The 26,766-nt window shown below is 50.2% G+C and overlaps 1 protein-coding gene across 1 annotated transcript in view; it reads left to right on the plus strand.

Moving 5' to 3' along the window:
- IFT140 (intraflagellar transport 140) overlaps positions 1–26,766 on the plus strand; it is a 681,938-nt gene that overhangs the window by 323,447 nt on the left and 331,725 nt on the right. Inside the window, exon 17 of the mRNA XM_030212528.1 lies at positions 16,313–16,444. Coding sequence (XP_030068388.1) covers positions 16,313–16,444 — 132 coding nt within the window. The remainder of the gene's footprint in view (positions 1–16,312; positions 16,445–26,766) is intronic.

The following is a 26,766-nucleotide window of genomic DNA, read 5'->3' on the forward strand; positions in this document are numbered from 1 at the left end:
TCTGTTAGACGGGTAGTTAACTTTCTTGAGGTTTGGCTAACATATAATTTGTTGTACAGGCATCTTAGACTGTATATCACATGGTCTGAGCCACAGGTGGAATGTGTCCTCAATGTGTATTTTCTCTGGTCAACGGGGTTGATAAACACTGATGTTTCATCCATCATTTGACAGAAGCAACAATTACCACATTTAAAATGCCCCGGGATCTCATTTTGCAGGCTAAATGCTGTATCGCATAACACAGCGGGGCTTAAATGCTCTTTGAGATTTTTATTCCTTTTATAAGCTACTCGCATCTGTGTGTCTTTCAGCGCGGGGATAGTTTGAAGTAACTCCCAATGTTTAATTATTTTAGTCACTTTTGGTGAGCTGGAGTTATACTGCATAACATAGGTTAATTTACTGCTGTCCACTTCTTTCTTGTTAGTGTCTCTTGGTGCCAACAGTAGTTCACGATGGTTAAATTTCGCACGCTGATAGGCAGTGCGTACCACATGTTTAGGGTATCCCCATCTCAGTAACTTAGTCAATAGCTCTTTGGATTGAAACTTAAAATCTTTGTTTCTTGAGCATATATGACGGTGTCTCAAAAATTGTGAAAATGGGGGACTATTTTTTAAAGCACTGGGATGGCAACTTTCATATGATAGGAATGTGTTTCTATCCGTGCTTTTATGCTAAACAGAGGTTATAAAGTCTGTTCCTGTGTTCTTAATCAATACGTGTAAGAGAGAAATTTCTTTGAGATCTGAGTGCAAAACAAAATGAATCCGTGGATGACATTTATTAAGGTCATGTACGAACTTCTGCAAAGTTAGATCATCACCTGCCCATAGCAGAAAAATATCGTCTATGTAACAGACCCAGAAGCCTATAAAGTAGGCTCTAAAGAGTAGAGATATATACGTATTTCTGCTCAAATGCCCTCATGTATAGATTAGCATTCGAGGGAGCCATCGTTGCTCCCATTGCTACTCCTGAGTAGTGCTGGAATATCGTACCCTCAAATTGAAAGACATTTCTTTTCATCGCAAGACTTGCTAAGGACAAAATAAAGGAGGTTGGAACCCTATCTGATGTCCTCGTCTCGAGGAACAGTTGTAATATTTCCAAAGCTCCCTCTTGAGGGATAACCGTATATAAAGAAGTGACGTCCAGGGTTGCCATGATGGAAAATCGAGCTAGAGAGTTGTTCGCTTCCAGTTTCTGCAGAAAGTGAGTAGTATCTTTAAATATGAGGAGCCTTCTACTACTAATTGCTGCAGGAAGCAATTTACGAACATTGACAGTGGCTCCAAAAGTGACCCTCTGCTAGAAATGATGCATCTACCTGCAGGGTTAATGAGGGTTTTATGGATTTTAGGAAGAGTATACATCACTGGAATTTTAGGATAAGGCGTATTAAAAAAAAAATGGAATTCTTTTTGTGTTAATATGCCTTTCGCATACGCCTCACTGGTGAGATGGAAAATATGCTGTTGTAACTCTCGTGTGGGATCTTGAGATAATATCCAATTCTCCGAGGACAAGCAGGCTGCTTGTTCTCACTGATGGGTGACGTCCACGGCAGCCCCTCCAATCGGCAACTTCTCTAGCAAAGTCCTTTGCTAGTCCTCGCGCGCCCGCGCGCACCGCGCATGCGCGGCCGTCTTCCCGCCCGAAACCGGCTTGAGCCGGCCAGTCTTCTTTTGTCCGCACTCGGTACGGTCGTGTTTTCGCCGTGTCGAGCCCCGGAAAGTCGACCTCGCGCGTCCAAATTTATTTTGGCGTGTTTTTTCTTCGGAAAGTCTTTCAAGTGTTGGGAAGTGCTCCGCAAACCCCCCCCCGGGTTTCGTGTTAATCCTCCCCGTACTTCCAGCTTTTTGCCCCGATAAGTTTTCTTTCGTCGTTGGGGTAGGCCTCTTTTCGGCCTCGGTCGAGATTTTCTCCCTTACAAATTTTTTGGTGCTCTTTTTCCGTCATTTCGGACTTTGATTTCGCCGGCGCGATTTTTCCGCCCATGACATCGAAGCCTTCCAGCGGCTTCAAGAAGTGCACCCAGTGCGCCCGGGTTATCTCGCTCACTGATCGACACTCGTCGTGTCTTCAGTGTCTGGGGGCCGAGCACCGCCCTCAGAACTGCAGTCTGTGTTCCCTGTTACAAAGGCGGACTCAGGTAGCGAGACTAGCCCAGTGGAACGTGTTGTTCTCGGGCTCTTCGTCGGCATCGGCACCGGGATCTTCGAGTGCATCGACGTCGTCAGCGTCCAGACCATCTTCCTCGGCCGCCCCTGCATCGAGTGCATCGAGTGCATCGAGGCATCGGGCCTCTGCATCGGCGCCGAGACATCGGATAGCTGCATCGACGTCGGTGGTACCGGGACCTCGTCTGCTGATGTCGTCGGACGGTGGTGCATCGTCAGGAGTGCAGGTGAGGGCTGTCCATTCCCCTGCTGGTGGCGGTGAGCCTTCGGGTGGGTCTCCGCCTACCCTGAGGGCTCCTGCGGTACAGCCCCCCCGAGACCGACCTCCTTCGGTCTCGGCCCCGAGGAAGCGACGGCTGGATTCTACGTCCTCCTCGTCGGTGCCGGGGAGCTCCGGTGACATGCTTCGGAAGAAATCGAAGAAGCATCGACACTGGTCGCCTCCCCGCGTCGGCACCGAGAGCTCTGGGTCGCCGAGGGAGTCGGCACCCAGCAGGCATTGGCACCGAGAGGACCGCTCACCCTCTGTTCAAGAGGTGTCGATGCGCTCCACTCTGGACAGCCCAGAACAGCCTCCTCGCCCGGAACAGGTTCTGACGTCGACGCCTGCATCGACCTCCATGCCTTTCTCTGCAGCCGCTCTGAACGAGAGCCTCCGGGCCGTTCTCCCAGAGATTCTGGGAGAGCTGTTGCGCCCTACCCCTCCGGTACCGGCGGTGCTTGCGCCTCCGGTACCGTCGAGCGTGGCGCCGGCTGGCCCATCGCCCGGGGTGAGGTCCCCGACGTCGGTACCGCGTGCGGTGCCGACTGCGGCCACCTCCCAGGAGGGCTCCCCGACTACGTCGGCGGAGGGAGCTTCGCCGATGCGGGCCAGGGAGTCTACCTCTCGACGCCCCCATCGTGGACGTGGCTCCACTGAGTCGAGCCGGGCGAGGTTGCAGACACAGGTTCGTGAACTTGTGTCTGACACCGAGGGTGAGGCCTCGTGGGAGGAAGAAGAAGACCCCAGATATTTCTCTGACGAGGAGTCTGAGGGTCTTCCTTCTGATCCCACTCCCTCTCCTGAAAGACAGCTTTCTCCTCCTGAGAGTCTGTCTTTCGCTTCCTTTGTTCGGGAGATGTCTACGGCCATCCCCTTCCCGGTGGTTGTGGAGGACGAGCCCAGGGCTGAAATGTTTGAGCTCCTGGACTATCCTTCTCCACCTAAGGAAGCGTCCACTGTTCCCTTGCACCATGTCCTAAAAAAGACATTGCTTGCGAACTGGACAAAACCTCTAACTAATCCCCACATCCCCAAGAAGATCGAGTCCCAGTACCGGATCCATGGGGACCCAGATCTGATGCGCACCCAGTTGCCTCATGATTCTGGAGTTGTGGATCTGGCCCTAAAGAAGGCTAAGAGTTCTAGGGAGCATGCTTCGGCGCCCCTGGGCAAGGACTGTAGAACCTTAGACTCCTTTGGGAGGAAGGCCTACCATTCCTCTATGCTCGTGGCCAAAATCCAGTCTTACCAGCTCTACACGAGCATACACATGCGGAACAATGTGCGGCAGTTGGCGGGCTTGGTTGATGCTCTTCCCCCTGAGCAAGCCAAGCCTTTTCAGGAGGTGGTCAGGCAGCTGAAGGCGTGCAGAAAATTCCTGGCCAGAGGGGTGTATGACACCTTTGATGTTGCGTCCAGGGCCGCTGCTCAAGGTGTGGTGATGCGCAGGCTCTCATGGCTGCGTGCCGCCGACCTGGAGAATAGACTCCAGCAGCGGATTGTGGACTCGCCTTGCCGTGCGGACAACATTTTTGGAGAGAAAGTCGAACAGGTGGTAGAGTCTCTCCACCAGCGGGACACCGCATTCGACAAGTTCTCCCGCCGGCAGCCTTCAGCATCTACCTCTACAGGTAGAAGATTTTTCGGGGGAAGGAAGACTGTTCCCTACTCTTCTGGTAAGCGTAGGTACAATCCTCCTTCTCGACAGCCTGCGGCCCAGGCTAAGCCCCAGCGCGCTCGCTCTCGTCAGCAGCGTGCGCCTCAGCCAGGCTCCTCGGCTCCCCAGCAAAAGCAAGGGGCGAGCTTTTGACTGGCTCCAGCAGAGCATAGCCGACATCCAAGTGTCAGTGCCGGGCGACCTACCAGTCGGGGGGAGGTTGAAAGCTTTTCACCAAAGGTGGCCTCTAATAACCTCCGACCAGTGGGTTCTCCAAATAGTCCGGCAAGGATACACCCTCAATTTGGCTTCAAAACCTCCAAATTGTCCACCGGGAGCTCAGTCTTACAGCTTCCAGCACAAGCAGGTACTTGCAGAGGAACTCTCCACCCTTCTCAACGCCAATGCGGTCGAGCCCGTGCCATCCGGGCAAGAAGGGCTGGGATTCTATTCCAGGTACTTCCTTGTGGAAAAGAAAACAGGGGGGATGCGTCCCATCCTAGACCTAAGGGCCCTGAACAAATATCTCGTAAAAGAAAAGTTCAGGATGCTTTCCCTGGGCACCCTTCTCCCCATGATTCAGCAAAACGATTGGCTATGCTCTCTGGACTTGAAGGATGCCTACACACACATCCCGATACTGCCAGCTCACAGACAGTATCTGCGATTTCAGTTGGGCACACGCCACTTCCAGTACTGTGTGCTACCCTTTGGGCTCGCCTCTGCGCCCAGGGTGTTCACAAAGTGCCTAGCTGTGGTAGCAGCGGCACTTCGCAGGCTGGGGGTGCACGTGTTCCCATATCTCGACGATTGGCTAGTGAAGAACACATCCGAGGCAGGAGCCCTGCAGTCCATGCAGATGACTATTCGCCTCCTGGAGCTACTGGGGTTTGTGATAAATTATCCAAAGTCCCATCTTCTCCCAGTGCAGAAACTCGAATTCATAGGAGCTCTGCTGGATTCTCGGACGGCTCGCGCCTATCTCCCAGAGACGAGGGCCAACAACTTGTTGTCCCTCGTCTCGCGGGTGCGAGCGTCCCAGCAGATCACAGCTCGGCAGATGTTGAGATTGCTGGGCCACATGGCCTCCACAGTTCATGTGACTCCCATGGCCCGTCTTCACATGAGATCTGCTCAATGGACCCTAGCCTCTCAGTGGTATCAGGCTGCGGGGGGTCTAGAAGACGTGATCCACCTGTCCACGAGTTTTCTCAAATCCATGTATTGGTGGACAATCTGGTCCAATTTGACTCTGGGACGTCCTTTCCAAATTCCTCAGCCACAAAAAGTGCTGACAACGGATGCGTCTCTCCTGGGATGGGGAGCTCATGTCGATGGGCTTCACACCCAAGGAAGCTGGTCCCTCCAGGAACGCGGTCTACAGATCAATCTCCTGGAGTTGCGAGCGATCTGGAACGCTCTGAAGGCTTTCAGAGATCGGCTGTCCCATCAAATTATCCAAATTCAGACAGACAACCAGGTTGCCATGTACTATGTCAACAAGCAGGGGGGCACCGGATCTCGCCCCCTGTGTCAGGAAGCCGTCAGCATGTGGCTCTGGGCTCGCCGTCTCGGCATGGTGCTCCAAGCCACATATCTGGCAGGCGTAAACAACAGTCTGGCCGACAGGTTGAGCCGGATTATGCAACCTCACGAGTGGTCGCTCAACTCCAGAGTGGTGCGCCAGATCTTCCAAGCGTGGGGCACCCCCTTGGTGGATCTCTTCGCATCTCGAGTGAACCACAAAGTCCCTCAGTTCTGTTCCAGGCTTCAGGCCCCCGGCAGACTGGCATCGGATGCCTTCCTCCTGGATTGGGGGGAGGGCCTGCTGTATGCTTATCCTCCCATTCCTCTGGTGGGGAAGACTTTGTTGAAACTCAAACAAGACCGAGGCACCATGATTCTGATTGCTCCTTTTTGGCCGCGTCAGATCTGGTTCCCTCTTCTTCTGGAGTTATCCTCCGAAGAACCGTGGAGATTGGAGTGTTTTCCGACCCTCATCACGCAGGACGAAGGGGCTCTTCTGAATCCCAGCCTCCAGTCCCTGGCTCTCACGGCCTGGATGTTGAGAGCGTAGACTTTGCCTCTTTGGGTCTGTCAGAGGGTGTCTCCCGCGTCTTGCTTGCTTCCAGGAAAGATTCCACTAAGAGGAGTTACTTCTTTCTATGGAGGAGGTTTGCCGTCTGGTGTGACAGCAAGGCCCTAGCTCCTCGCTCTTGTCCTACACAGACCCTGCTTGAATACCTTCTGCACTTGTCTGAGTCTGGTCTCAAGACCAACTCTGTAAGAGTTCACCTTAGCGCAATCAGTGCATACCATTACCATGTGGAAGGTAAGCCGATCTCAGGACAGCCTTTAGTTGTTCGCTTCATGAGAGGTTTGGTTTTGTCAAAGCCCCCTGTCAAGCCTCCTACAGTGTCATGGGATCTCAATGTCGTTCTCACCCAGCTGATGAAACCTCCTTTTGAGCCACTGAATTCCTGCCATCTGAAGTACTTGACCTGGAAGGTCATTTTCTTGGTGGCAGTTACTTCAGCTCGTAGAGTCAGTGAGCTTCAGGCCCTGGTAGCCCAGGCCCCTTACACCAAATTTCATCATAACAGAGTAGTCCTCCGCACTCACCCTAAGTTCTTGCCAAAGGTCGTGTCGGAGTTCCATCTGAACCAGTCAATTGTCTTGCCAACATTCTTTCCCCGTCCTCATTCCTGCCCTGCTGAACGTCAGCTGCACACATTGGACTGCAAGAGAGCATTGGCCTTCTATCTGGAGCGGACACAGCCCCACAGACAGTCCGCCCAATTGTTTGTTTCTTTTGATCCCAATAGGAGGGGAGTGGCTGTAGGGAAACGCACCATATCCAATTGGCTAGCAGATTGCATTTCCTTCACTTACGCCCAGGCGGGGCTGGCTCTTGAGGATCATGTCACGGCTCATAATGTTAGAGCCATGGCTGCGTCGGTAGCCCACTTGAAGTCAGCCTCCATTGAAGAAATTTGCAAAGCTGCGACATGGTCATCTGTCCACACATTCACATCTCATTACTGCCTGCAGCAGGATACCCGACGCGACAGTCAGTTCGGGCAGTCAGTTCTTCAGAACCTGTTTGGGCTTTAGGATCCAACTCCACCCCCCGAGGGCCCTGTTTGTTCTGTTCCAGGCTGCACTCTCAGTTAGTTGGTAAATTTTTTAGGTCAATCTCAGTTATGTCCTCGCCGTTGCGAGGCCCAATTGACCATGGTTGTTGTTTTGAGTGAGCCTGGGGGCTAGGGATACCCCATCAGTGAGAACAAGCAGCCTGCTTGTCCTCGGAGAAAGCGAATGCTACATACCTGTAGAAGGTATTCTCCGAGGACAGCAGGCTGATTGTTCTCACAAACCCGCCCGCCTCCCCTTTGGAGTTGTGTCTTCCCTTGAAGTGTATTGTCTTGCTACATACTGGACTGGCCGGCTCAAGCCGGTTTCGGGCGGGAAGACGGCCGCGCATGCGCGGTGCGCGCGGGCGCGCAAGGACTAGCAAAGGACTTTGCTAGAGAAGTTTCTCCGAGGACAAGCAGGCTGCTTGTTCTCACGACTGGGTTGACGTCCGCGGCAGCCCCCACCAACCGGAAGAAGCTTCGCGGGACGGTCGGCACGCAGGGCACGCCCACCGCGCATGCGCGGCCGTCTTCCCGCCCGTGCGCGACCGCTCCCGCCAGTTACTTTTTTTCCGCGACTGGAGAGAGTTGTGCAATTGCCTCTCTCTCCGTTCAGCCGCCGGATTTTTCGACCGCGTTTACGCGGATCGTTGCTTTGGATCCCCGTTCGGTTCCTCTTTCTTTTCTTTCATTTGTATTGTTAAAAAAAAAAAAAAAAAAAAAAAAAGATTTCGCGCGTGTGGAGCACGCGCTCCCCTTTTCCCTCGCTTCCAGCGGGGACGCCTCGTTGCGGCCTAGTGGCCGCTCGGTCGGCTAATTTTTTCGTGGTGTGATTTTAGCCACCATTGCCGACTTTGACTTCGCCGACGCGATTTTTCCGTCGATGTCCTCGAAGGTCCCGAGTGGATTTAAAAAGTGTGGTCGCTGCGGCCGGCCGATCTCGCAGACCGACACCCACGCTTGGTGCCTCCAGTGCCTCGGGCCGGAGCACAATCTCAAGTCGTGCGCGCTGTGTCTCGGTCTCCGGAAACGGACTCAGGTTGCGAGGCAAGTTCTGCGGGACCGTCTTTTTGGAACTTGCGCCGGCCCCTCGACGTCGACCTCGACGGCATCGGTATCGAAGGCCGGGTCTTCGGTACCGGTATCGATGCCCGAGACATCGGCACCGATGGCAGCGACCCCAGGAGAACAGGTCCCGTCGGCCCGCCGGTCCGCCGGTGAGAGTGGGGTTGAGAGGCCGCGTGGGCAGTCGGCCCCGGCCACTCCCTCAGCTCGTGAGCCACGGGACCGAACCCTGTCGGACCCGGTACCTCGAGACCGAGGGGGATCGACCTCCTCCTCCTCCATGCCCTCCGGCGCCGGTGACGTGCACCGGAAAAAAGATAAGAAGCGCCGTCACCGGGAGCCCTCGGTGCACCCTGAAGAGGAGTCGACGCCGAAGCGTCATCGCAGAGAGGAGAGATCTCCGTCGGTGGTGGAGGTACCGACGCGTCGGGGTTCCGGCACCTCGGTGCCGTCTCCTGGCCCCCAGCAGCTTCTGGCACCGACACCCTTACCGGCCCCACCGCCTTTCCCGGCAGCGGGCCTGGACGAGTGCCTCAGAGCCATCCTTCCGGGGATCCTGGAAGGGCTGATGCGCCAGGCTGTGCCGGCGTCGGGGGTGCTTGCGCCCCCGGCGCCGATGACTGTGGCGCCGGCGAGCTCTAGCCCGGCGCCGGGGCTGTCGACACCGCCGCCGCTTGCGGTGCCGGTCTCGACCGCCACGCAGGTGGAGTCGACGTCGATGGAGGGAGCTCCGTCCCCGCCGGCGCGGGAGTCCACCGCTCGACGACACCGAGACCTCGGTGCCTCGACGTCGAGCCGGGCCCGGTACCGGACTCAGCTACATGAGCTAATGTCCGATACCGAGGATGAGGAATCGTGGGGGGAAGAGGAGGACCCGAGATATTTCTCCTCAGAGGAGTCTACGGGCCTTCCCTCGGACCCCACGCCGTCACCGGAGAGGAAGCTCTCACCTCCTGAGAGTCTCTCCTTTGCCTCCTTTGTGCGGGATATGTCTATAAGCATTCCCTTTCCCGTGGTCTCTGTGGAAGAGCCGAGGGCCGAGATGCTCGAGGTCCTCGACTATCCATCACCACCTAGAGAGTCCTCCACGGTACCGCTGCACAATGTCCTGAAGGAGACGCTGCTTCGGAACTGGGTGCGACCACTAACTAACCCCACCATTCCCAAGAAAGCAGAGTCCCAGTACAGGATCCACTCTGACCCAGAGCTCATGCGGCCCCAGTTGCCCCATGACTCAGCGGTCGTGGATTCTGCTCTCAAGAGGGCACGGAGTTCGAGGGATACCGCCTCGGCGCCCCCGGGGCGGGAGTCTCGCACTCTGGACTCATTTGGGAGGAAGGCCTACCAATCCTCCATGCTCGTGACCCGCATCCAATCTTACCTGCTCTATATGAGCATCCACATGCGGACCAATGTGCAACAGCTGGCGGACCTGGTCGATAAGCTCCCGCCGGAGCAGTCCAGGCCATATCAGGAGGTGGTCAGGCAGCTGAAGGCGTGCAGAAAGTTCCTGTCCAGGGGGATTTTTGACACCTGTGACGTGGCATCTCGTGCTGCGGCCCAAGGTATAGTGATGCGCAGGCTCTCATGGCTGCGTGCCTCTGACCTGGACAACCGCACCCAGCAGAGACTGGCTGACGTCCCTTGCCGGGGGGATAATATTTTTGGCGAGAAGGTCGAGCAGATGGTTGACCAACTGCATCAGCGGGAAACCGCTCTCGACAAGCTCTCCCACCGGGCGCCTTCAGCACCCGCCCCCGCGGGCGGGCGTTTTTCCCGGGCTCGGCAGGCTGCACCCTATTCTTTTGCGAAGCGTAGGTACAACCAGCCGGCCCGAAGGCCTCGTCAGGCACAGGGACAGCCCCAGCGCGCTCGTTCCCGTCAACAGCGTGCGCCTAAGCAGCCCCCTGCGCCTCCACAGCAAAAGCCGGGGACGGGCTTTTGACTGGATCCACGGGAACATAGCCGCCCTACAAGTGTCCGTACCGGACGACCTGCCGGTCGGAGGGAGGTTAAAATTCTTTCACCAAAGGTGGCCTCTCATAACCTCCGACCAGTGGGTTCTCCAAATAGTGCGGTGCGGATACGCCCTGAATTTGACCTCCCTGCCTCCAAATTGTCCTCCGGGAGCTCAGTCTTTCAGCTCCCATCACAAGCAGGTACTTGCAGAGGAACTCTCCGCCCTTCTCAGCGCCAATGCGGTCGAGCCCGTACCACCCGGGCAGGAAGGGCAGGGATTCTATTCCAGGTACTTCCTTGTGGAAAAGAAAACAGGGGGGATGCGTCCCATCCTAGACCTGAGAGGCCTGAACAAATTCCTGGTCAAAGAAAAGTTCAGGTTGCTTTCCTTGGGCACCCTTCTGCCAATGATTCAGAAAAACGATTGGCTATGTTCCCTGGATTTAAAGGACGCATACACTCACATCCCGATACTGCCAGCTCACAGACAGTATCTCAGATTCCGCCTGGGCGCACGGCACTTTCAGTATTGTGTGCTGCCCTTTGGGCTCGCCTCTGCCCCACGAGTGTTTACAAAGTGCCTCGTGGTGGTAGCGGCCTACCTACGCAAGCTGGGAGTGCACGTGTTCCCATATCTCGACGATTGGCTGGTTAAGAACACCTCGGAGGCAGGAGCCCTCCGGTCCATGCGGTGCACTATTCAACTTCTGGAGCTGCTGGGGTTTGTGATAAATTACCCAAAGTCCCATCTCCAGCCAACTCAGTCTCTGGAATTCATAGGAGCGCTGCTGAATTCCCAGACGGTTCAGGCCTACCTTCCCGAAGCGAGGGCCACCAATCTCTTGGCCCTGGCTTCGCAGACCAGAGCGTCTCAGCAGATCACAGCTCGGCAGATGTTGAGACTTCTGGGTCATATGGCCTCCACAGTTCATGTGACTCCCATGGCTCGTCTTCACATGAGATCTGCTCAATGGACCCTAGCTTCCCAGTGGTTCCAAGCCACCGGGAATCTAGAGGATGTCATCCGCCTCTCCACCAGTTGCCGCACTTCACTGCTCTGGTGGACCATACGGACCAATTTGACCCTGGGACGTCCATTCCAAATTCCGCAGCCCACGAAAGTGCTGACGACGGATGCATCCCGCCTGGGGTGGGGAGCCCATGTCGATGGGCTTCACACCCAGGGTCTGTGGTCCCTCCAGGAAAAGGATCTGCAGATCAACCTCCTGGAGCTCCGAGCGATCTGGAACGCACTGAAGGCTTTCAGAGATCGGCTGTCCTGCCAAATTATCCAAATTCGGACAGACAATCAGGTTGCAATGTATTACGTCAACAAGCAGGGGGGCACCGGATCTCGCCCCCTGTGTCAGGAAGCCGTCGGTATGTGGCGTTGGGCGTGTCGGTTCGGCATGCTTCTCCAAGCCACGTACCTGGCAGGCGTAAACAACAGTCTGGCCGACAGACTGAGCAGAGTCATGCAACCGCACGAGTGGTCGCTCCATTCCAGAGTGGTACGCAAGATCTTCCGAGAGTGGGGCACCCCCTCGGTGGATCTTTTCGCCTCTCAGACAACCACAAGCTGCCTCTGTTCTGTTCCAGGCTTCAGACACACGGCAGGCTAGCGTCAGATGCCTTTCTCCTTCATTGGGGGACCGGCCTCCTGTATGCTTATCCTCCCATACCTTTGGTGGGGAAGACCTTACTGAAGCTCAAGCAAGACCGCGGCACCATGATTCTGATAGCGCCCTTTTGGCCCCGTCAGATCTGGTTCCCTCTTCTTCTGGAGTTGTCCTCCGAAGAACCGTGGAGATTGGAGTGTTTTCCGACTCTCATTTCGCAGAACGACGGAGCGTTGCTGCACCCCAACCTTCAATCCCTGGCTCTCACGGCCTGGCTGTTGAGGGCGTAGACTTCGCTGCGTTGGGTCTGTCTGAGGGTGTCTCCCGGGTCTTGCTTGCCTCTAGGAAGGATTCCACTAAAAAGAGTTACTTTTTCAAGTGGAGGAGGTTTGTCGTTTGGTGTGAGAGCAAGGCCCTAGAACCTCGTTCTTGCCCTGCACAGAACCTGCTTGAATACCTTCTGCACTTATCAGAGTCTGGCCTCAAGACCAACTCAGTAAGGAATCACCTTAGTGCGATTAGTGCTTACCATTATCGTGTGGAAGGTAAAGCCATCTCTGGAGAGCCTTTAGTCGTTCGATTCATGAGAGGTTTGCTTTTGTCAAAGCCCCCTATCAAGCCTCCTACTGTGTCATGGGATCTCAACGTCGTCCTCACCCAGCTGATGAAACCTCCTTTTGAGCCACTGAATACCTGCCATCTGAAGTACTTGACCTGGAAGGTCATTTTCTTGGTGGCAGTTACTTCAGCTCGTAGGGTCAGTGAGCTTCAAGCCCTGGTAGCTCATGCTCCATATACCAAATTTCATCACAACAGAGTAGTGCTCCGCACCCACCCAAAGTTCCTGCCGAAGGTGGTGTCGGAGTTCCATCTTAACCAGTCAATTGTCTTGCCAACATTCTTCCCCAGGCCGCATACCCGCCCTGCTGAACGTCAGTTGCACACATTGGACTGCAAGAGAGCATTGGCCTTCTACTTGGAGCGGACACAGCCCAACAGACAGTCCGCCCAACTGTTTATTTCTTTCGACCCTAACAGGCTAGGGGTCGCTGTCGGGAAACGCACCATCTCCAATTGGCTAGCAGACTGCATTTCCTTCACTTACGCCCAGGCTGGGCTGACTCTTGAGGGTCATGTCACGGCTCATAGTGTCAGAGCCATGGCAGCGTCGGTGGCCCACTTGAAGTCAGCCACTATTGAAGAGATCTGCAAGGCTGCGACGTGGTCATCTGTCCACACATTCACATCTCATTACTGCCTCCAGCAGGATACCCGACGCGACAGTTGGTTCGGGCAGTCGGTGCTGCAGAATCTGTTTGGGGTGTAAATCCAACTCCACCCTCCAGGACCCGAATTTATTCTGGTCAGGCTGCACTCTCAGTTAGTTGTTCTTCGTAGGTCAATTTCTATTGTTCCCTCGCCGTTGCGAGGTTCAATTGACCTGGGTTCTTGTTTTGAGTGAGCCTGAGAGCTAGGGATACCCCAGTCGTGAGAACAAGCAGCCTGCTTGTCCTCGGAGAAAGGGTATGATACATACCTGTAGCAGTTGTTCTCCGAGGACAGCAGGCTGATTGTTCTCACCTACCCTCCCTCCTCCCCTTTGGAGTTGCGTTTTCATCTTTTTGCTAGTCATTCAACTGGCGGGAGCGGTCGCGCACGGGCGGGAAGACGGCCGCGCATGCGCGGTGGGCGTGCCCTGCGTGCCGACCGTCCCGCGAAGCTTCTTCCGGTTGGTGGGGGCTGCCGCGGACGTCAACCCAGTCGTGAGAACAATCAGCCTGCTGTCCTCGGAGAACAACTGCTACAGGTATGTATCATACCCTTTCCGATTGGAGGGGCTGCCGTGGACGTCACCCATCAGTGAGAACAATCAGCCTGCTGTCCTCGGAGAATACCTTCTACAGGTATGTAGCATTCGCTTAATCTGATGTATTTTGGAGCTGTCTATTAACCTCAGTAATGTAATGCTCCCTATTTTGAATAACTATTGCCCCACTTTTGTCAGCACTTCTGATTACTATAGCCTTGTTAGACTTCAATGAATGAAGTGCTTTGGTCTCATCAATTGTTAGGTTAAATCTCTTGGATCTGCATACGGAGCTCTGTGAGGCCTTTTTTAACTTCGTTTTAAGAGGTTTGACACAATTGCATTTAAGTACATTTTCATCACGTGGAAGACATTGTCTGTTTATATCTAGCGTACTTTGTCAAATGCCTTTTGAAAATCCAGATACACAAAATCGACCGGTTCACTTTTATTCACATGTTTTTTTCACCCCTTCAAAGAAATGTAATAGATTGGTGAGGCAAAATTTTCCTCCACTAAATCCATGTTGGCTTTCTCTCATTAATCCATGCTTTTGAATAGGCTCTCTAATGTTGTTCTTTATAATAGTGTGTACCATTTTGCCCAGCAGCAACATCAGGCTCACCTGTCTATAATTTCCCGGATCACCTCCGCAACCTTTTTCAAAAATCGGCATTACATTGGCCACCTTCCAATCTTCTGGTACCATGTTTGATTTTACATTTTTTGATGTAAATTTTTGAACTTTGCAGTTGCTCTTGTAAGGTTTTTTTTTTTTTTTTTTTCATCTTTCTTCTTATTTTATCATAGCCTCCTTTTTGAAAATTAAATGCTAATGAATTGGATTTCTTGTGCATATTTACTCCAAAGATGATATCAAATTTGATCATATTATGTTCACTGTTATCAAGCGGCCCCCATCACCATTACCTCCTGCAGCAGATCATGCACTCCACTAAGGACTAGGTCTAGAATTTTCCTCCTCTTATTGGCTTCTGTACCAGCTGCTCCATAAAGCAGTCCTTGATTTCATCAAGGAATTTTACCTCCCTAGCATGCCCTAATGTTATATTTACCCAGTCAATATCGGGGTAATTGAAATCACCCATTATTATTATGTTTCCCAGTTAGTTTATCTCCCTAATTCTCTCCACTACATCCATCTCTCTCCCTCACCACTCATTCTCATTTCTTTTATTCCTCAGTCTTTCATTCAGGGGCATAGCTAGGGTGCACCCAGTTTTGCTTCAGGCCCACCCAGAAGCACAATCCCACCTGCAGTTCCTACACCTCTGTGTCTTCCTTACCCTCTCTCCCACCCCTACTGCAGTTTGCACTTTGCTATTGGCACTGCCTAGCAGCAACTCACAGATGTGGTGTCTTGCTCCGGGGTCTTCCCTCTGCCGCAATTATTGATGTAATCCCCACCCCTGGCACCACCCCTAACCCCGCCCCCTTTAGCCTCCCCAAACAGTTGGGACACCTACCGCCTACGCCTGAATTCAAATCATAGCGCCTCACCTCGACCTCGCTCCGTATGAAAGAAGCGCAGCAGCAGCAGTCTGCAGATCGCCTCCCTTCGGGCCTTCCCTCCCTGTGTCCCTCCCTCACGCAAGTTACGTCAGAAGAGGGCAGGACACAGGGAGGGAAGGCCTGAAGGGAGGCGATCTGCAAACTGCCACTGCTGCGCTTCTTTCACATGGAGCAAGGTCGAGGTGAGGTGCTATGATTTGAATTCAGGGGCGCCCGGCCTGATGGTAGATGGAGGGGGGCGGTGACGACAACGACCTTGGGGGGGGGGGGGTCCTGGTGCAGCTTTGCCCCAGGCTCGGCCCAGTCTCTCGGCGTCCCTGGCAGAATGTGTTTGGCTTCAATACCATATGTGTGTTGGAGGACCATGGCTCAATGGGGCTGAAGAGCAGTCTATTGTACTTCCCTTAGCTCTCAATTTGCCTGCAGCCATTGAAGCCTGCACTGCTACTTTCATTGAAGTTATTGGGAGTGAGGTAGGGACAGAACATGGGTGCACCAGGTTGCTGTTTTTTTTCCTTTCAAAAAAGTTGTCAACTCTAGTGCCCACCCATTCAACCTGTTGGCCTACCCAAAATTTTCCTTCTGGCTACGCCACTGGCAGGTAAGCCTAGTTGCATCTTTACATGCGTATATGGTGGCATATATGTGAAAATGGCTTTGTAATATTACCTAACCAACCAATGGATAGTCTAAACTCACTTGTCCCAAAATAATATACAAAAACTGATTAAGTTATGTCCAATAAAAAAGGTATCATCTTATTTTCTTTTCCATTTTTTGTTTTGTTTTATTGCTATTGATTACCTTTAAAAGTGGACTAACATGGCTACCACACCTCTCTACTCTAAATGGAGGAAAAAAGCCTCAGATGTCACATAAGCCCAAAGGCAATGCCCACCTGTCAAGACAGATACATCAGGTCTACACTGTGACCATTTCAATTATGGGCCCAAAATTGTAAAATTCTCTTTAATGTCAAATAATAGCTCTAAATAAAAACAACCTTTTAAAATTTACAAATTGTTTTACCCTCTGCTCATCATCATATCCCCAAAACAAGTCAATTCTTTGTTTCCTTGTCCCTCTCCAGGTGGATGCTATGATTATGTCACTGTTCTGTACACAGGAGCATGGCCTGTTGCTTCAAGACAGTTTTCCACGAGCTGCTGCTCATCAAGCTCTTCTAGGCATTGAAGTACCCTATTACTACTTCACAAAGAAGGTGAGCAGTGTTATCTTCTAAGTATGATGATCTTCTGTTCCTTCTTTTTCTCTGTTAGCAAGCATGATATAATCAGACAATGAGTGACAAATTGCACAATGCTGGAACAGAACAGCTTTCGCAGAGCTGTGTGTTAAGTTCTGAACATGCACAGTCCTTCCTTTACACAAAAGTCTCACAGATTCCTCAGGTTTTTTTCTTCTCTGCCAGACACAAAAGCAAGCACTCCCTTGTTTAAAGAATATTTTCTCTCTCCCTTGGTCTTCCAATATTGTTTTTAATTTTTTCTTTTGTTCTTAAAATAAGCTGTTTCTGTTGTGTTTATTTTTTTCTTATAGTCTGTGTAATATAGTGCAGACAATATCAGGGATGCCATATTATCAGCGTGGCAGAAAAATCCAGAATTTCAACACCAACTCCAGATATAGTAACATAAATGACATCAGATAAAGACCCACACAGTCCATCCATACTGCCCATCAAGGCAGTCAGAGCGGCACCTGCCACTTTCTGCAGGTTACATTCCTTTATGATCATGATGATATTGGCATCACAAATAAGGCAGTTGGCAATTCACAACAATGCCAACCACATATAGGCCATTATTATTTGATGCAGTCTTGGAAGAGTGGTTTTATAATTTTAGCTGCTGCATGGTCAGATTTTTTGTCAATATGTGATTAAACCAACAATCCAACAAAATTGCTAACTACGAACATTTTACTTACTATCAACCTTAAGATACCTTCTCCTCCCCTTCTGAGATACATTCATAACAAATGATATGAATGTGATATAAAATAGTCAAGCCCAAATGCTCCTCCACAATATTGTTTAATGGGCCTCAGCAGTGCCACTCAAAAGTTCAAAACTTCATCACCCATGAGATTTATGCACCCACCTTGTCACCAGTCCAGTACTTAAATTACAATGTTAATTTTGCCTTCTATAATTTTTTAAGTTTATCTTCTACAACTCCATATAATTTTTTTTTATTATTGAATACTTATCATAAGAACTCAGCAGAGTGAACTCTATCCCAGTCAGTTAGGGGTTCTTTTGTCCAACATATTTTGCCAATAGGCTGATTCAAGGAGCTTCCCCTTAGCATGCTGACCTCGCTATCCAGACTGGCAGAAGTATGCCTGCTTCAGGAGTCAGAGTATCTGTATAGGCAATTACCATTGTTTCACAAAAAAGGTTTAGATATGGCACAAGTTAATGACACTGGGATCTGTTCTAACAAAAGCTACAGTGCAAGGTTTCCACTCAAAAGTTTCTTCTCAAATTCATTTCAAAATTAATTTCATTAGTCTATACTGTAACAAATAGCTGAGAACTCTGGTTTTCTGTTTTTATTGTGACTCTATCAGAATGTACAATATTGTTAGTTCATTGATATATCCATCAGTATATACAGTTACTCTATAATTCTTAGCCACTTTGTTATATTATTTCATGATTGTACTGTGTACTTTGAATTTTAATCTAATCTGTAAATCACATTGAACTTGTCTATTTTCCGGATAATGTGGGAATGTCATAATAACAATAATAATGGTCTTCAAATTACATAGTCAAAGATGAAAAACAAAACAAAGAAAATACTGATGTTTGTAAAGTCTAGTAGTATTGTTACTGTTACTGATTCTAGGTTTTCATTCTAATGCTATGTCATTCTGTGGTTTTAACTTAACTGTTCTCCCAGTATACTTGAAAGGATCACAGGTGCCAGGAAGCAGCTTGTTTTCATCAGGTACATTCCATAGCTTTTTGGGGGGGATGTCATATTGACACCTATTCTGAAGAATCTAACTGTTGATTGTAGTGTGCTATCAAATTACCATCCAAATGCAACTATTCCATTGTTTACCAAAATTTGGGAGGGTTTTGTGGCAAATCATCTAACTCAGTACTGTACGTTATAATATCCCTGGGTACCATGCTCCTCCAAGTCCTTCTATCACTGGTACAACACTCCTAGCCTTGTAGCTTGAGTTCAGGTCGAGGCCACAAAGTGATCCATTCCAGGTTTTTTTCCTTTATTCTAGCCAAGCAGTTTTAACACCAGTGTAACAAACAAAAGGAAAACAGCAAACTGATAAGTGTCCAAATCCAAATGACTCCTTCAGGTCTTTGTCCCCTTTACTTACTCACCAGGAGTATCCAGTCCTACTTCAAAGGTACTCAACAAGCTTCTTTTTGTGATCTGCCCCCTACTACTACTACTTAACATTTCTAGAGCGCTACTAGGGTTACGCAGTGCTGTACAGTTTAACAAAGAAGGACAGACCCTGCTCAAAAGAGCTTACAATCTAAAGGACGAAATGTCAAGTTGGGGCAGTCTAGATTTCCTGCGTAGAGGTATAGTGGTTAGGTGCCGAAGGCGACATTGAAGAGGTGGGCTTTGAGTAAGGATTTGAAGATGGGCAGGGAGGGGGCCTGGCGTAAGGGCTCAGGGAGTTTACTCCAAGCATGGGGTGAGGCGAGGCAGAAAGGGCGGAGCCTGGAGCTGGCGGTGGTGGAGAAGGGTACTGAAAGGAGGGATTTGTCTTGAGAGCGGAGGTTATGGGTAGGAACATAAGGGGAGATGAGGGTAGAGAGGTAAGGAGGGGCTGCAGAATGAGTGCATTTGTAGGTTAGTAGGAGAAGCTTGAACTGTATGCCGGGCCTGATCGGGAGCCAGTGAAGTGACTTGAGGAGAGGGGTGATATGAGTATATCAGTCCAGGCGGAAGATAAGTTGTGCAGCCGAGTTCTGAACGGACTGAAGGGGGGATAGATGGCTAAATGAGAGGCCAGTGAGGAGTAGGTTGCAGTAGTCGAGGCGAGAGGTAATGAGAGAGTGAATGAGAGTTCGGGTGGTGTGCTCAGAGAGGAAAGGGCGAATTTTGCTAATGTTATAGAGGAGGAAGCGACAGGTCTTGGCTATTTACTGGATATGCGCATAGAAGGAGAGGGAGGAGTCGAAGATGACTCTGAGGTTGCGGGCAGATGAGACGGGGACGATGGGGGTGTTATCAACTGAAATAGAGGGTGGAGGGAGAGGAGAAGTGGGTTTGGGTGGGAAGACAATAAGCTCGGTCTTGGCCATGTTTAGTTTCAGGTGGCGGTTGGACATCCAGGCAGCAATGTCGGATAAACAGGCCGATAGTTTGGCCTGGGTTTCTGCAGCGATGTCTGGTGTAGAGAGATAAAGCTGGGTGTCGTCAGCATAAAGATGATATTGGAATCCATGAGATGAGATCAAGGTGCCCAGGGAAGAGGTGTAGATTGAGAAGAGAAGGGGTCCAAGGACAGATCCCTGAGGAACTCCAACAGAGAGGTGGATGGGGGTGGAGGAAGAACCATGAGAATGTACTCTGAAAGTATGGTGGGAGAGGTAAGAGGGGAACCAGGAGAGGACAGGGCCTAGGAACCCAAAAGAGGATAGCGTGGTAAGAAGTAAATCATGGTTGACAGTGTCAAACGCGGTGGATAGGTCGAGGAGGATGAGGATGGAGTAGTGACCTTTGGATTTGGCAAAGAACAGGTCATTGCAGACTTTAGATAGTACCGTTTCCGTCGAATGTAGGGAGCGAAAGCCGGATTGAAGCGGATCGAGGATGGCCTGAGAGGAGAGAAAATCAAGGCAACGGCTGTGAACGGCGCATTCAAGTATCTTGGAGAGGAAGGGTAGGAGGGAAATGGGGTGGTAGTTGGAGGGACAAGTAGGGTCAAGTGATGGTTTTTTGAGGAGTGGTGTGTACAGAATGCTTGAAAGTGTCAGGGACAGTTGCAGTGGAGAGAGAGAGGTTGAGGATATGACAGATGGAGGGGGTGATAGTAGGAGAGATGGTGTTAAGTAAGTTGGTGGGGATGGGGTCAGTGGAACAGGCGGTGCATTTCGAGGAGGAAAGAAGATGGGCGATTTCTTCTTCGGTGATGTCAGGAAAAGAGGAGAAGGAGGACTTGGTTGGTTGGTTGAGGGAGTGGGTTGTAAGGTGAAGAGGAGAAGGTTTGGTGGTGAATTCGAGGTTGATCTTCTGCACCTTGTCGCGGAAGTAGTCAGCCAGTGATTGAGGAGAGAGTGAGGGGGGGTGGGAGCGGAGGGCACTTTGAGGAGGGAGTTAAGGGTGGCGAAGAGATGACTATTGAGGGCTGGCAACAGCAGCCTTTTGCAGTACCTGGAATTCATTTAGCAGGCTTCTTAGAAACAGAGAAACATGACGGCAGATAAAGGCCAAATGACCCATCCAGTCTGCCCATCCTCTGTAACCCCCAATTCTACCTGTTCCTAAGCGATCCCACATGCTTATCCCATGAAATTCTGGGCTGGGTAGACTTATACGGTCTGTGCCCTGGACAGGTACAAATTAAAGTAGGGTATACACAAAAAGTAGCACATATAAGTTTATCTTGTTGGGCAGACTGGATGGACCGTGCAGGTCTTTTTCTGCCATCATCTACTATGTTACTATGTAATACTTCAAATGGAGCCTCACCAGAGACTTATACAACGGCACTACCTGCTTTTTCCTGCTGGTCATGCCTCTCTTTATGCACCCAAGCATCCTTCTAGCTTTGGCCATCGCTTTTTCTACCTGTTTGAAAGCTTTAAGGTCATCAGACACAATCACCCCCAAGTCCCGCTCTTCCTTCGCACACTGAAGCACTTCACCCCCTATACTGTACCGTTCCCTCGGATTTTTGCTACCCAAGTGCGTGACCCTGCATTTTTTGGGATTAAACCTTAGTTGCCAAATATCAGTCCATTCCTCTAGCTTCGCTAGGTCCTTCCTCATTTCATTGACACCCTCCAGGGTGTCCACCCTGTTACAGAATTTAGTATCATCCACAAAGAGACAACCTTACCAGACAGCCCCTCCGCAATATCGTTCACAAGGACGTTAAAAAGAGCCAGCCCTAGGACCAATCCCTGCGGTACTCCACTGACGATATCCTTTTCTTCAGAGCAAGCTCCATTTACCACTACCCTCTGTCTCCTACCAGTCAACCAATTGAACCCAATCCGTTACTCTAGGTCCCATACCGAGGGCACTCAATTTATTTATCAGTCGCCTGTGCAGAACCGTGTCAAAGGCTTTGCTGAAATCCAAGTATACCACATCAAGCTCCCCTCCCACATCCAACTGTTTGGTCACCCAGTCAAAGAAGACAGTCAGATTCATCTGACAGAACCTGCCACTAGTGAAGCCATGCTGCCTTGGGGTCCTGCATTCCATGTAGTTCAAGAAAGCTCACAATCCTCCTCTTTAGAAGCGTTTCCATTAGCTTACTCACCACCGAGGTCAGACTGACAGGTCTGTAATTCCCAACCTCCTCCTTACTTCCACTCTTGTGCAAAGGAACCACATTCGCCCTTCTTCAGTCCGCCAGGACCACTCCAGTATCTTCTTCTAGTTCACCACCCTCTTCTTCACAGCTAGAGTTAGGGTTACCTTTCTCCCTACACTCCATAACCTCCGGGTGGAAGAGAGCGACACCTTCCTCTTCCCAGGTGCTTTCTTTTCACTCTGCCCTTCTGGCTGAAGCCTGCCTATTTTCAGCTGGGAATGGGAATGGCTTCTACCCCCAGCTTCCCCTCCTGATTAGGCATGTCATGCTTTTTCCATCCAGGGGAGTTGGACTTTCTCACTGGCTGCCAAACAAGGTAATTCGACCTCTAGCTTAGGACGAACAATCCTAATCCTTTCTTCCTGAGGGCATTTCGTTTTTTCCCCCCTCCCTCAGGTCTAAGGCCAGAAGCTTTATCCTAAGCAGTGGCGTACCAAGGGGGGGGGGGGGCGGTCCGCCCCGGGTGCATGCCACTGGGGGGGGGGGGGGGTGCCGCGTGCCTGTTGGCTCTTTGTTTTCATGCTCCCTTTGCCCCGGAACAGGTTACTTCCTGTTCCAGGGCAGAGGGAGCATGAAAACGAAGAATCGGCAGGTGCGCTGCACCCCCCCCCCCCAGCGGTGTGCACCCGGGGGGGGGGCCACTGATCCTAAGGGTTGTTTTACTGGGAATTCACCCCCTAAAGGGGCCATCTGGGATTGCCTCATCACAGCGTAGAAAAATACAATATTCTTGATATCTCTCAATTTGGTTTTCGTAGTCATTCCAGCAACGGGACCCTCCTTGTCACTAGCAGATGCGAACAGGATATAGGATATAAATGCTATTCTGAGACTTGACTTTAAAAATTCATTTACTTTGTTTCTGGCTCAGTAAATATAGGTATATGCAGATGTGGCTCATGCCACACAATAGAAATGTAAAGTATTTCTAACCATGCGTCAAGAAACTGTTTCCTTGGGTGTAACCTTTTTTTCTTTGATATTTGTGCAAGTGTTTGGTGAAATGTATGAATGCTCAATATATTCTTTCTCCCTTTTGGACTTTAAAGAAGGCTTCCAAACAAACCACTTTGCCTATTGTTGATAATTAGTGAGATTCTTGAAGCCTGGATTGGCCGCTGTCAGAGACAGGATGCTGGGCTTGATGGACCCTTGGTCTTTTCCCAGTATGGCGGTGCTTATGTACTTATGTAATGCCGTTAAGCCTATTTGTTCAATTTATTTTCCTATTTTTGGCACCGTTTTTTTCAGCGTCATTTACTGAATCTAGTCCTTGGTGTGTAATTTTTAGGGAATGCTCACAGGGGAGGGGCATAGGTGGAGGCCAACATTTACACGTGTAACTTACAGAATACTGTAAGTTACACGTGTAAATGTCACATTTAGGTGCTATTATTTGCACAAGGCATAGACCTGCTATAAATGCATGTCTATATTTTGACATGTTGATGCGGATTTACGCAAATGTTCTATATGAAAATTAACTTGCCTAAGTATTCTTACAGAATAGACCCTGTTATAGAATTACCTCCTATGAGTATAAAGTACTGCCTTTTGGTTTTCAGCATAAAGGGTCTTCAGCAAGTGTCTTGCCCCAGTCATGGCACATCTCAGGATAAGATAAGATCCTTTTCCTTTTAATAGGTGAGCAAATGCCATCAGCATTAAGTGTAGCAATAGTTAAATTAGCCATATTCAAAAGAGTAGAAATAGAGTGGTTTCTTAGAGAAGAGATTTGGGACCTCCCAGCAGGACCCCTCCCAAACACTGTCCCAGTGAAGTGTGAGCGCGCGGGAGGGGCCAGACCACCAGCCACCCTTGAGAGACACTTGATCCCCAGAACAGCTCAACTCACCCATGAACCAGTCACCAACATACATACAACACCTCATCCACACAAGCATACACACAAATGCAACTATCCCTCCCTTCTTCCCAGACTAGACAATCAACCCATAGAAACAGATTACCAGATCCAGAGCTCAAAATCTCAAATACTTAGTTCATAAAACTAACAAATATAAACCCCCTCAAAACTTGAACTTAGAGGATTCAGTCACTGGAGTAGTGCACAAAGTCCAGGGCCTACCTGGGTATGAGCTAGCAGGGGCCTCCAAGCAACAGCAAAAAACACCATATGCAGGAGTAAGCCAGCCACCAAAGAGGGCCATGGGACAGGCATTCATAGAGTCCAAGGGAGGCCACAGACCTAGCAAGACCAGGAAGCAGCAATTGCCCCTGAACTCCCCACTCAATGTGGCGAGTCGCAGGCCGGGCAGAAAGTGTCCCACTTACCCTGCAGATTAGAGTAATAATCCGGTATAGGCTTAGTCCACATCAATATAGGTTAAGCCAGTGAAGACCAACGTTGTCATCCAGGAAGAATCGAACCCAAAAACAATGGCATGAAGAAGGATCCAAAACCAGCATATCCAGAATGGTGGAGGTAAATTGTGCAGAAACTTCTCTAACTCAGCTGAGTCAAGATACAAAATTTTGTTAACATGTTGACTATGGGCTCTGGCTGGATAAAGGAGGGAAAATTAATTTTGCGTTTAAAGAGTTTGCTGCACAGCAGGGCCATAGCGCACCTTTTTGCCGCATCCTGCACTGAAAAATCTTGGAAAAGTAAGATAGTGTGATCCCTATACTTCAGATCCCTATGGGTGTGGTACAGTGGGGGAAATAAGTATTTGATCCCTTGCTGATTTTGTAAGTTTGCCCACTGACAAAGACATGAGCAGCCCATAATTGAAGGGTAGGTTATTGGTAACAGTGAGAGATAGCACATCACAAATTAAATCCGGAAAATCACATTGTGGAAAGTATATGAATTTATTTGCATTCTGCAGAGGGAAATAAGTATTTGATCCCCCACCAACCAGTAAGAGATCTGGCCCCTACAGACCAGGTAGATGCTCCAAATCAACTCGTTACCTGCATGACAGACAGCTGTCGGCAATGGTCACCTGTATGAAAGACACCTGTCCACAGACTCAGTGAATCAGTCAGACTCTAACCTCTACAAAATGGCCAAGAGCAAGGAGCTGTCTAAGGATGTCAGGGACAAGATCATACACCTGCACAAGGCTGGAATGGGCTACAAAACCATCAGTAAGACGCTGGGCGAGAAGGAGACAACTGTTGGTGCCATAGTAAGAAAATGGAAGAAGTACAAAATGACTGTCAATCGACAAAGATCTGGGGCTCCACGCAAAATCTCACCTCGTGGGGTATCCTTGATCATGAGGAAGGTTAGAAATCAGCCTACAACTACAAGGGGGGAACTTGTCAATGATCTCAAGGCAGCTGGGACCACCGTCACCACGAAAACCATTGGTAACACATTACGACATAACGGATTGCAATCCTGCAGTGCCCGCAAGGTCCCCCTGCTCCGGAAGGCACATGTGACGGCCCGTCTGAAGTTTGCCAGTGAACACCTGGATGATGCCGAGAGTGATTGGGAGAAGGTGCTGTGGTCAGATGAGACAAAAATTGAGCTCTTTGGCATGAACTCAACTCGCTGTGTTTGGAGGAAGAGAAATGCTGCCTATGACCCAAAGAACACCGTCCCCACTGTCAAGCATGGAGGTGGAAATGTTATGTTTTGGGGGTGTTTCTCTGCTAAGGGCACAGGACTACTTCACCGCATCAATGGGAGAATGGATGGGGCCATGTACCGTACAATTCTGAGTGACAACCTCCTTCCCTCCGCCAGGGCCTTAAAAATGGGTCGTGGCTGGGTCTTCCAGCACAACAATGACCCAAAACATACAGCCAAGGCAACAAAGGAGTGGCTCAGGAAGAAGCACATTAGGGTCATGGAGTGGCCTAGCCAGTCACCAGACCTTAATCCCATTGAAAACTTATGGAGGGAGCTGAAGCTGCGAGTTGCCAAGCGACAGCCCAGAACTCTTAATGATTTAGAGATGATCTGCAAAGAGGAGTGGACCAAAATTCCTCCTGACATGTGTGCAAACCTCATCATCAACTACAGAAGACGTCTGACCGCTGTGCTTGCCAACAAGGGTTTTGCCACCAAGTATTAGGTCTTGTTTGCCAGAGGGATTAAATACTTATTTCCCTCTGCAGAATGCAAATAAATTCATATACTTTCCACAATGTGATTTTCCGGATTTAATTTGTGATGTGCTATCTCTCACTGTTACCAATAACCTACCCTTCAATTATGGGCTGCTCATGTCTTTGTCAGTGGGCAAACTTACAAAATCAGCAAGGGATCAAATACTTATTTCCCCCACTGTAAGTAGCCATGATCAATTCCTTATCAGCAAAATTGAAGAAACAAGCTATCACTGGTTGAGTCTTTGTCTCACCCTCCTTCCCTTGTCCCAAGTGATGCGCCTGCTTAATGACCAAGGGTGTTTTCAGTGAAATTAAGCTCAAAGCTTTCGGGAACCAGCTCAATAATACCTGCCACAGATCTGAGTCCTTAACAGTATCAAGCAGTCCAATCAGCCGCAGATTGTTTCTGCGGCTGTGGTTTTTGTGGTCCTCTCTGTGCTTCTGGAGGGTTTTATTTGCGTTTTCCAAGGTCCGAAGTCTTTCGTTGTCTGTTCTGTCTTTTTGCTGAGCTATCCTATCCTCTGCCCACTGAATACGTCTCGCCTGGAGCTCAAATCCTTCCTTGATTTCTTACATGACAGTGTGAATTTTAGAAAGTTTATCGTCCATAACTACTGTGAGATTTCTGGTAAGTTCCTGCACTGCCGCATTGTGAAATGTGAAAATAGGCCCCGAGGCCTCATCAGCCATTTTAATCATCCGTGCCTTTGCCCTTGGTGTTCTTCTGTTTTTGAGCCATCCAACGCAGCCCATCGATAGTGTTTTGCAGATGAAGGTAGAGCACCAATTCGGATAACTGTTATAAGCATTTTTTTTTTAAGTAGGTTGCAGTTTTCAGGGAAAATAATGAAAATCAACTGGAGAGCCCCGGAGCTGGAAAAAGAGGCACCCGCTCAG

This window comes from Microcaecilia unicolor, chromosome 8, assembly GCF_901765095.1.
Source record: "Microcaecilia unicolor chromosome 8, aMicUni1.1, whole genome shotgun sequence".
Taxonomy (NCBI): Eukaryota; Metazoa; Chordata; class Amphibia; order Gymnophiona; family Siphonopidae; genus Microcaecilia; species Microcaecilia unicolor.